The following is an 11,979-nucleotide window of genomic DNA, read 5'->3' as shown; positions in this document are numbered from 1 at the left end:
ACCTGTAGCTTAATATGGGTTTTCTATGTATGCCATCATATCATCTGTTTTTAATGACACATTTTTTTTCTCTCTTTCTTTCTGAGCACGAGATCCCCACTTCTTGTCCCTGCCTTTCTGCCTGGCCAGCACACCGGCACGATGCTGAGCAGGGTGCTGAGAGCGGACCCCTTGTCTTGCTCCCATTTGAGTGCAAAGCTTTCAATATTTCACCATGAAAGGCGTGTGCTGTTACCTTTTCATAGCTACTCATTATCAGAGCCTCTCCTGATTGGGTATCAAAGTCTTTCATGTGCTTTTCATGTATCTATTGAGATGATATGATAATCCTCTTTATTCTGTTACAGCGGTGAAGTGCGCTGATCTCCAGATGTTGACCTTGCACTCCTAGACTACCCACCACTTTGTTTTGGATAGAGCATCCTTTTTATATATTACCGAATTAAGTTTTGTAATATTTTGTTTGGTAAATTTGTATACATGTTCATGATTGAGAATAACACATACTTTTCTTTTCTTACAATGTCCTTCTCATATTCTGGCATTAAGATCACCCATGCCTCACACAATAACGTGGACAGTTGTTCCTTTTTTAAAGTTTCTTGAAGAGTTTGTGTAAGATCAACATTATTTCTTCTGGAAATACTCTGGTAGTTTTCATAGAAGTATCTGCTTTCACAGGTAAAGGCAGCTGATCCTGAAATCTTTTTCATGTAAAGGTTTTAAAGTATGCATTAAATTTATCAAATAATTACAGGAATTTCAGATCTTCTACTTATTTTGGGAGTCTGTTTTGGTAGGTGGTATTTTTCTAGCCATTTGTCAATTTTGTTGAAATTTTGAATTCCTTAGTTATTCATAACATTCTCTCATGATCCACCCCATGTTTTGGGGGTCTCAGCTGATACCCTCCTTTCATTCCTGACACCAGTAATTTGTGCATTTTTCCTTTATCCACCATCAGTCTTGTCAATCCTAGTAGTCTTCTCAAATAATTACCTTTTGGTGTAATGTCTCTCTATTGTATGTTTGTTCTTAAATTAATAAATTTTTTTTCTTTGCTTTTTTTTCCTTCTATTTTCTTGGGATTTCATTTACAATAGTCCTTTTTTAAATTAAGGTATCATTAATATACAGTCTTATGTTGGTTTGAAACGTACATCACAGTGGTTCAACAATCCCCATGATCGACTTATATGTGACTGCGAATTATTGCCCCATTATCTCCCTCCCCCTGCACCCACCCCAATCCCTCCCCCTTAGTGACCACTCAGTGTCTATGGGTCCAATGCTTTTTTGTTCCTTCTGTTTTGCTTTGTTTTTATATTCCACAAATAACTGAAATCATCTAGTATATGCCTTTTTCCCCTGGCTTATTTCACTGAGCATAACACCCTCTAGCTCCATCCATGTTGTTGCAAGTGTCAGGATTCTTTTCTTTTAATGGCTGAATAATATTCCATTGTGTATATGCACCACGTCTTCTTTATCCATTCATCTACTGATGGACACTTAGGTTGCTTCCATGTCTTGGTTATTGCAAAGAGTGTGGTGATAAACATAGTAGCATGTATATCTTTCCAAATCAGGGATTTTGTTTTCTTCAGGTAAATTCCCAGAAGTGGAGTTACTGAATCAAATGGTATTTCTACTTTTAGTGTTTTGAGGAATCTCCATACAGCCTTCTGCAGCGGTTGCACCAATTTCTATCCCCACCAGCAGTGTAGGAGGGTCCCCCTTTCTCTGCATCCTTGCCAGCTTTCGTTGTTTCTTATCTTTTGCCTAGTGCCCATTCTAGCTGGTGTGAAGTGTTATTTCATTGTGGTTTTAATTTGCATTTTCCTGATGATCAGTGACGTGGGGCATCTTTGCATGTGCCTGTTGGCCGTCTGTATCTGAATTTCTTCTTTGGAGAAGTGCTTGTTCACATCCTGTGCCCATTTTTAATTGGGTTATTTGTTTTTTGGGTGTTGAGGTGTATGAGTTCTTTATATATTTTGAATGTTAACCCCCTATTGGATAAATCATTTATGAATATATTCTCCCATACTAGTTGGGTGCCTTTTTGTTCTGCTGATGGTGCCCTTTGTTGTACAGAAACTTTTTAATTTGATGTTCATTTTTTATTTTCTTTCCCTTGTCTGGGGAGATGTGTCCAGGAAAAAATTGCTCATGCTTATATTTAAGAGACTTTTGTCTATGTTTTCATCTAAGAGTTTTACAGTTCCATAACTTACATTCAGGTCTTTGATCCATTTTGAGTTTACTTTTGTGTACGGAGTTACACAGTAATCCAGTTCCATACTCTTGCATGTAGCTGTCCAGTTTTCCCAACACCAGCTGTTGAAGAGGCTGTCATTTCCCCATTGTATGTCCACAGCTCCTTTGTCATATATTAATTGACCATATATGCTTGGGTTTATATCTGGGCTCTCTATTCCATTTCATTGATCTATAGGCCTGTTCTTGCGCCAGTACCAAATTATTTTGATTATTGTGGCTTTGCAGTAGAGCTTGAAGTCAGGGAGCATAATCACCCCAGCTTTGTTCTTCCTTCTCAGGATTGCTTTGGCTATTTGGGGTCTTTTGTGGTTCCATATGAATTTTAGAACTATTTGTTCTAGTTAATTGAAGAATGCTGTTGGTATTTTGATAGAGACTGTACTGAATCTGTAAATTCCTTTGGGCAGGATGGCCATTTTGACAATATTAATTCTTCTTACCTATGAGCACGGGATGTGTTTCCATTTATTTGTATCTTCTTTAATTTCTCTCATGAGTGTCTTGTAGTTTTCAGAGCATGCGTCTTTCACCTCCTTGGTTAAGTTTATTCCTAAGTATTTTATTCTTTTTGATGCAATTGTGAATGGAGTTGTTTTCCTGATTTTTCTTTCTGCTAGTTCATTGTTAGTATATGGGAATGCAACAGATTTTTGTGTATTAATTTTGTATCCTACAACTTTGCTGAATTCAGTTATTAGTTCTAGCGGTTTTTTGGTGGATTTTTTAGGGTTTTCTATGTATAATATCATGTAATCTGCAAATAGTGATAGTTTCACTTCTTCCTTACCAATATGGATGCCTTTTATCTCTTTGTGTTGTCTAACTGCTGTGGCTGGGACCTCCGGTACTATGTGGAATGAAAGTGGGGAGAGTGGACATCCCTGTCTTGTTCCCGATCTTAAAGGAAAAGCTTTCAGCTTCTCGGTGGTAAGCATGATGTTGGCTGTGGGTTTGTCATTATGGCCTTTATTACATTGAGGTACTTGCCCTCTATACCCATTTTGTTGAGAGTTTTTATCATGAATGGATGTTGAATTTTGTCAAATGCTTTTCTGCATCTATTGAGGTGATCATGTGGTTTTCATCCCTTTTGTTGATGTAGTGTACAATACTGAATGATTTACGAATATTGTATCATCACTGCATCCCTGGAATAAATCCCACTTGGTCATGATGGATGATCTTTTTGATGTATTTTTAGTTTTGGTTTGCTAATATTTTGTTGAGGATTTTTGCATCTTTGTTCATCAGGAATACTTGTCTGTAATTTTCTTTGTTTGTGTGGTGTCTTTGTCTGGTTTTGGTATTAGGGTAATGCTGGCCTCATAGAATGAGTTTGGAAGTATTCCCTGCTCTTCTACTTTTTGGAATGCTTTAAGAAGGATGAGTATTAGCTCTTCTTTAAATGCTTGGTAGGATTTGGCTGTGAAGCTATCTGTACCTGGAATTTTGTTTTGGGGAGTTTTTTGATTACCAATTCAATTTCATTGCTGGAAATTGATCTATTCAGATTTTCTGTTTCTTCCTGGGTCGGTCTTGAAAGGTTGTATTTTTCTAGAAAGTTGTCCATTTCTTCTAGGTTGTTCAATTTATTGGCATATAATTTTTCATAGTATTCTCTAATAATTCTTTGTATTTCTGTGGTATCTCTTGTGATTATTCCTTCTTCATTTCTGATTCTGTTTTTTGTGTGCACATTCTCTTTTTTCTTTGTAAGTCTGGCTATAGGTTTATCTATTTTGTTTATTTTCTCAAAGAAGCAGCTCCCGGTTTCATTGATTCTTTCTATTGTTTTATTTCTTCTCTTCTCTATTTTATTTATTTCTGCTCTGATCTTTATTATGTCCCTCCTTCAACTAACTTTAGGTTTCATTTGTTCTTCTTTTTCTAGTTTCTTTAATTGTGAGTTTAGACTGTTTACTTGGGATTGTTCTTGTTTCTTGAGGTAAGCCTGTATTGCTATGTACTTTCCTCTTAACACTGCCTTTCCCAAGTCCCACAGATTTGGGGCTGCTGTGTTTTTGTTTTCATTTGTCTCCATGTATGGCTTGATCTCTGTTTTAATTTGTTCATTGATCCATTGATTATTTAGAAGCATGTTGTTTAGCCTCCATGTGTTTGTACATCTTTTTGTTTCCTTTGAGTAATTTATTTCTAGTTCCATACTACTGTGGTCTAAGAAACTGCTTGATACAATTTCAATCTTTTTTAATTTATTGAGGCTCTTCCTGTGGCCTAGTATGTGATCTATTCTATAGAATGTTCCATGTACACTTGAGAAAAATGTGTATCCTGCTGCTCTTGGGTAGAGTATTCTGCAGATATCTGTTAAATCCATTTGATGTAGTGTATTGTTCAGTGCCCCTGTTTCCTTGTTTATTTTCTGTCTGGTTGATCTATTGATGTGAGTAGCATGTTAAAATCTCTTAAAATGAATGTGTTTCGATCTATTTCCCCCTTTAATTCTGTTAGTACTTGTTTTATATACTTAGGTGCTCTTATGTTAGATGCATAGATATTTGTAATGGTTACATCCTCTTTTTGGTCTGATCCCTTTACCATTATGTAATGTCCTTTTTTGTCTCTTGTTACTGTCTTTGTTTTGAAATCAATTTTGTCTGATATAAGTGCTGCTAATCCTGCCTTTTTCTCCCTATTCTTTGCATGGAATATCTTTTTCCATCCCTTCACTTTTAGTCTGTGTATGGGTCTGAATCGAGTCCCTTTTAGGCAGCACATAGATGGGTCTTGTTTCCTGATCCATTCTGCCACTCTGTGTCTTTTGATTAGTGTATTCAGTCCATTTACATTTAAGGTGATTATTGATAGATACATACTTATTGCTTTTTTATTAATTGTTTTCTCACTGCTTTTTATAGCTCCTCACTTCCTTTCTTCCTCTCTTATACCCTTCCCTTGTTATTGATGGTTTTCTTTAGTGTCATAATTGGATTTCTCTTTTGTTTAATTAATTTCTGTGTGTATGTATTTATTGCAGGCTTTAGTTTTGTGGTCACCCAAGGTTCAAGGGTGGCTTCCTTAGTATATAATAGTCTATCTTAATTTCAACTCTATTTCAAACACAATATACAGGTGCTTCAATTTTTCTTCTTCTTCCTCCTTCACAGTTTTCATATCAGATGCATAATCTGCACTTTTGTGTGTCCCTTGGCTGCTTTTATTTATAGTTGATGCTGCTTCTTTTGTTTTGTTTTAATTTTGTACTTGCTTGGTGATTAGCTGGTCCGCTCCCTTTACTGTGGGTTCACTGTCACTGGTGACAGCTGTTGAGCCTGAGGAGCATTTCCATTCACAGCAGTCCTTTAACATGCCCCATAAGACTGGCTTAGTGCTGGCAAATTCCTTCAACTTTTGTTTTATCTGGAAATTGTTTAATTCCTGCTTCAAATTTAAATGCTGACCTTGCTGGGCAGAGGGTTCTTGGGTGCAGGTCCTTCTGTTTCAGTGCATTAAACACGTTGTGCTGCTCCCTTCTGGCCTGTGGAGTTTCTGATGAGAAGTCTGCTGATAGCCTGGTGGGGTTTCCTTTATAAGTAATCTTTTTTTCTCTCTCTGGCTGCTTTCAAAACTCTCTCCTTATCCTTGATCTTTGCCTTTTAATCATTATATGTCTTGGTGTTGTCTTGCTGGGGTTCTTTTTATTCCATGGAAGTACAGGGGATGTCTGCACTTCCATGACCTGAGTATCTATTTCCTTCCCCAAACTGGGAAACTTTTCAATGATTATTTCCTTAAAGAAACTTTCTATCCCTTTGTCTTTCTCTTCTCCTTCTCATACCCCTATTATGTAAATGCCGTTTCATTTGGATCGGTCACACAGCTCTCATTATTCTTTCATTCCTAGAGATCCTTTTTTCTCTCTGTGCCTCGGCTTCTTTGTATTCCTGTTCTCTAATTTCCATTTCATTCACCATCTTCTCTACATATTCTAATCTACATTTAAATCCCTCCATTGTATGTTTCATCTCAGATAACTGCGTTCCTCAGCTCTGAGTGGCTCTTTTTCATGTCTTCTATCTCTTTGTTGAAGTCCTCTCTGAGATCTTCAATACTTTTCTGTAAATCTGTGAGCATGTTTAGGACTCTAATTTTGAAATCTTAATAAGACTGGTGATCTCTGTTCCGTTTAGCCCTCTTTCTGGGGTTCTGTCTTGTAGTTTTGTTGGGATCATATTCCTCTGCCCACTCATTTTTTAGGCTTTCTGTGTTTCTTCCTTTTTATTAGATGTCTCTGCTCTTCCTTCTGGCCTATAGAATAATAGCTTTATGAAGAACATGTGCTGTGGTGCCCAGAAGCTCAAGAGTCTTTACTCTCTAGTGTCTGGTTCGGTTTTGTGGGGGCCCCAGCTGTTGACATGTTGTGGGTGGTGTGCCTTTCTGTCTGGTGTCTGTGGTGGGCTGAGTCTGGGTGGGCAGTTTGGTTGAGCAGCTGCCTTTGTGATTAGCTCGGGAATCTCTGCTGAGCTCGCTGGGTGTGGGGCCACCCTCTGCCAGGCTGGCAGCAATGTCAGGGCTGCAGTGTTAATGGGGCGTATGGCTCTGCCCTGGCCAGACATGCAGCACTGCGTTTGGACACCCACAGGGAGGGAGGAGCTCTGGGGGCTGGGTCCTGCAGGCTCCTCGCTGGCTGGGCTGAAAGGGAGCCAAGCAAGCTGGAGGAGTCTCCCTCTGCCTGCCAGGCGGCAAAGTCTGACACTGCTCTGGGCCGAGTGTGCTGGTTCCTGGCAGCATGCAGGGAGGTGCCTCAGGGCTGCATTGCCCACAAGGGCAACGGAGTGTCTGGAGCTCCCGAGAGTTCCAGATCTGCTGGGCCAAGGAAGGGCTGAGGAGGTATCCTCCACCTCCTCTTAGGAGAGAATTCTGTTCGGCCCTCCCCTTTCTGGTACCCCTCCCACTGCTGGCAAGTTTTTTAAACCGCTGCCTCTGCTTTGGGTCTCAGGACCAGCAGAGCGTGCCTGTCCTCCGCACTGGCTGGGGTCTCAGTCTCCCAGAGTGCTCCCCCTGCCCCTGGGGTCCAGCCCCAGTAATCACCAGAACCAGTGTAAGGTGGGCGCGTGCTCCCAGAGCAGCTCTCCAGGGCCAGGTGTGCAGCGCTCCTGGGCCCCTACCCGCTCCAGGCTCTGTTCCTCTTTCTCCCGCTTATACGCTGGCGGGGGGGGCTTGGGTCCCACTCAATCTTAGCTTTTCCACTTTACCCTTTTCTGTGTGGTCTTCTCTTCTTCCTCAAGTGTAGATGGTCTGTTCTGCAGTCTTCAGGTCATGTTCGGGTTTAATAGTATTTGCTTGTGCTTTTGGTGGCATATTTAAGAAACTGGTGACTAATCTCAGGTCACAATACTTTATACCAATGTTTCTTCCTAGTTTTATAGTTTTGTAGTTTTACCTCTTAACATTTAGGTCTTTGTCCATTTTGAGTTAATTTTTGAATATGGTGTGAAATAGAGTTCCTAATTCATTCTTTTGCCAGTTGGCCCAACACCATTTGTTGACAAGACTTCTTTCCCCTTAAATGGCCTTTGAATCTTGTTGAAAATGAGTTTATTTCTGGATTCATAATTCCATTGCATTGGTCTATACATCTGTCCTTTTGAAAGCTCAACACTGTTTTGGTGTTTGGTCAGTTTTGAAATCAGACTGTGATTCCTCCTACTTGTACCTTCTTTTTAAAGATTGTCTTCATTACTTAGGGTCAATTTCTGCAAAAAAAAAAAAAAAGACCAGTGAAATTTTGATAAAATTGCACTATGTACACCAATTTGGGGAGTATTGCCATCTCAACATTGTTAATTCTTCTAGTACATGAACATGAGATAGCTTTACATTTATGTAGGTCTTCTTTCTTTCAGCAATGTCTTGTAGTTTTTCTGCATTTATTGAGATAATCGTGTATTTTTTTACCTTCATTCCATTTGAATGGTGTATTATATTGATTGATTTTTCTATATTGAACCAACCTTGAATTCCTGGTCTAACTCCCGTTTGGTATGCTGTATAATCCCTTTAGGTTCTATTGGATTTGACTTACTAGTTTTTTGTTGAGGATTTTTGTATCTATATTCATAAGAGATATTGATTTGTAGCCTTATTTTCTTATGGCATATTTTTGTGACTTTAGTATCAGGATAATACAGGTCTTCTAGATTGAATTACCAGTGTTTTCTCTTCCGTTTTTTGAAGAACTTGAGAAGTACTGGGGTTAACTCTTCAAATCTTTGATAGAATTCACCTGTGAAGCCATTTGGTTTTGAGATTTTCTTCGTTAGAGGTTTTTGATTACTGACTCAATGTTTTTGTCATAGGTATGCTCAGATTTTCTATTTGTTCTTGAGTCAGTTTTAATAGTTTGTGTGTGTTTCTGGGAATTTATTCATTTCATCTAGGTTGGCATATAGTTGTTCTAATATACTCTTTTAATTCAATACAAATATTTTTTTAAAGATATAATGTATATACTCTTTATTTCTGTAAAGTCAGAAGTTATTCTCTGCTTTCATTCCTGATTTTAGTAATGTAAATCTTCGGACTTTTTTGTCAGTCTAGCTAAAGGTTTGTCAAACTAGTTAAACTTTTCAAAGAACCAACATTTGGTCTCACTGATATTTTTCTATTATTTTATTCTTCTGTAATTCATTTATGTCTGCTCTTATCTTTACTATTTCCCTCCTTCTACTTGCTTTGAGCTTAGTTTTGTTTTCTTTTGCTGGTTTCCTAAGATAGAATGTTAAATTATTGACTTGAATTTTTTTAATGTTGGTTTTTATTACTATAAATTTCTCTCTGAGTCTTTCTTTCATTGCATCTTCTATCTGTTTTGGTATGTTGTATTCCCATTTTCATTAATTTCAAAGTACTTTAAAATTTCCATTGGGATTTCTTCTTTTACCCATTGGTTATTTATGAATGTGTTATTTAACTTCCACATATTTGTAAATTTTCCAAATTTCCTTGTTATTGATTTATAATTTCATTCCATTTTTTTGGAAAGCATAGTTAGCATGACTTTAATCTTTTTTAATTTACTGAGACTTGCTTTGTGAACTAACATATGCTAGATAATGTTCCATGTGCCCTTGAGAAGAATATGTCCTGTTGTGGTTGGACGGAGTCCTTTCATACATCCATTAGGTCTAATTGATTTATCATGTTGTCCAAATCTATTATTTTCTTGCTGATATTTAGTGTAGCTGTTCTATCCATTATTGAAAGTGGGGTATTGAAGTCTCCAACTCATTGTTGAATTCACTTTCAGTGTTAAAGGATATTTTGGGTAGGTATAGAATTCTAGTTGACAATTATTTTCTTTGAGCAAAGGAAAATATAATTTCATTTATTCTGGCTTCCATTTTTAATCTGATAAGAAGCCAGTTGGCAGTCTTACTTCTGCAGTTGATCCTTTGAAGGGACTATGTCTTTTGTTCAGGCTATGTTTAAGTTTCTTTCCTCTCTTTTATTTTGAAATATCTTTACCATGATGTGCGGTCTTTGCACTATGCCTGCTTTGATTTTGTAGGGTTCATGGATCTGTAGATTAATATCTTTAATTCACTTATGAAAATATTTGGCCATTATCTCTTCAAATTCTGATTCATCCTATTTATCTCTTAAACTCATGCTATGTATGTGTTAAATCTTTCAACTATACTGTCTCTTACCTTTATTTCAGATTTTTCCATCCTTTTGTCTCTTCATGCTTCATTGTGAATATTTTCTACTGACTGGTAGTCTAGCTCACAAATTTTCTCTTTAGCTACCTCTAATCTGCTATAAAACTCATCTACTGAGTTCCTAATTTTATACTTTTTAAAGTTATATATGACTGTACTATTTAAGAGGTTACATATAATTCTTTTCATAATTTCCACATCTCTGCTGAAATCTCAATCTTATTTTTTATCCACTAAACATAATAGTTTAGTTATTTTATAGCTCTTGTCTTTCAGTCTGAAACCTCTGTGGACTTTTCTACTATCTATTGTTCCTGTTGTTTTAATTCATATTGCCTTAACTCCTCAATGTTTAAGTTGTGTTTCTGTCACTAATTATGCACAATTTTTACAGGAAAAACTTGAGGTCTAGGCTAATGTGTCTTCCTTTTGAAGAGATGTTTGCTTTTGTAAAATATCAAGGTCACCAGCACTCAGATTTCACTTTAATACAGTTTCAGTTATTGAAATGGTCAGAAGCTGAGCTGCATACCTACTACTTATTTAAACCTACTCCTTTGGGTGTATCCTTGGTGGTCCTAGTAACCAAATACTGTCACTTTTAGCTCCACAAGACAGGTAAAAACTCACTGCTTAGCCACTTATGCCCTCAGACTTCTTCAAAATTGCATATTTCTCAAGGGAAAAGAGCCTCAATAATGGAGTCCCTGACCTTCTGTGTTTATCGTGAACTTTGTTTACTAATTCATTACTAAATCATTAACTCCCATACATTTAATCAGGTTTTTTTGTTATTACTTTTCATCTTTCCTAATAATCTTCAGCAAGAAGTTTAGTTTGATTTACCTTGTCTACTGTTACTGATGGTATAATTCTCTTGGTCTGAGGCCTGAATGCCATGCCACCCCACAGAAATGGAAGCCTCTCAGTGGTGCCCCTGCAGGAGTTTGTGCTGGAGGGGTTTGAGGGTGGCCGGGAGACCCAGGCCCTGCTCTTTGCTGTGTTCCTGGCGCTGTACGTGGTGGCCGTGCTGGGGAACCTCAGCATGATCGTGCTCATCAGCCTGGACGCCCGACTGCACTCCCCAATGTACTTCTTCCTCAAGAGCCTCTCCTTCCTGGACCTGTGCTACTCATCTGTCACCGCCCCCAACGCCCTGGCCAACTTCCTCTCCCCGTCCAAGGCCATCACCTTTGAGGGCTGTGCCGCCCAGTTCTTCTTCCTCTCCCTGTTTGCTACTACAGAGACTCTCCTCTTGGCAGTGATGGCCTATGACCGCTTCATGGCCATCTGCAGCCCCCTGCTCTACCCCGTCACCATGTGCCCCTCGGCCTGCACCCTCCTGGTGCTGGGCACCTACTGTGGGGGCTGCCTCAACGCCATCGTGCAGACCAGCTCCACCTTCCGCCTCCGGTTATGCGCCAACCACATCGACCACTTCTTCTGCGACGTGCCCCCCCTGCTGCAGCTCGCCTGCACCAACACAGCCCTCAACGAGCTCCTCTTGTTTGGCATCTGTGGGCTCATCATCGTGGGCACCACACTCGTGGTCCTCATCTCCTACGGCTACATCACAGTGACCATCCTGAGGATGCGCTCGGCAGCCGGGAGACACAAGGTCTTCTCCACCTGCGGCTCCCACATGACGGCCGTGTCCCTCTTTTATGGGACCGTCTTTGTCATGTATGCCCAGCCGGGAGCTGTGGAGTCCATGAGGCAGGGCAAGGTGGTGTCTGTCTTCTACACCCTGGTCATCCCGATGCTCAACCCCCTCATCTACAGTCTGTGAAATAAGAACGTGCAGGAGGCCCTGCGGAGGCTGAGCCAGAAACTCACAGCCGCATGAAGGTGGGTGGCCAGAGAAACAGAGTGTCCCGAGGACTCGGCAGAAGAAGAAATTTTTGGTTGTGGATGGGACTCAGCAAGTTAATTTCTTCCTTCCTTCCATCAACATTTACTTAAAACACTCTATATACCAGGCTTTTTCTTAATGCTTGAGAATGGTACATAT

The 11,979-nt window shown here is 39.2% G+C and overlaps 1 protein-coding gene across 1 annotated transcript; it reads left to right on the top strand.

Moving 5' to 3' along the window:
- Positions 1-10,866: 10,866 nt before the first annotated feature.
- On the top strand, positions 10,867-11,757 carry LOC140844724 (olfactory receptor 9S13-like). The gene has a single exon (XM_073217754.1). The coding sequence runs from the start codon at positions 10,867-10,869 to the stop codon at positions 11,755-11,757; it is 891 nt and encodes a 296-aa protein (XP_073073855.1).
- The last annotated feature ends 222 nt before the right edge of the window (positions 11,758-11,979 follow it).

The sequence above is a fragment of the Manis javanica genome, chromosome 12, assembly GCF_040802235.1.
Source record: "Manis javanica isolate MJ-LG chromosome 12, MJ_LKY, whole genome shotgun sequence".
NCBI lineage: Eukaryota > Metazoa > Chordata > Mammalia > Pholidota > Manidae > Manis > Manis javanica.
The sequence above is the reverse complement of the archived record's forward strand: the minus strand, read 5'-3'. Positions and strand labels throughout refer to the sequence as shown.

What these genes read in the sequence shown, in the direction of transcription:
- LOC140844724 (XM_073217754.1), top strand. Translation starts at nt 10,867, where the DNA reads ATGCCACCCCACAGAAATGGAAGCCTCTCAGTGGTGCCCCTGCAGGAG.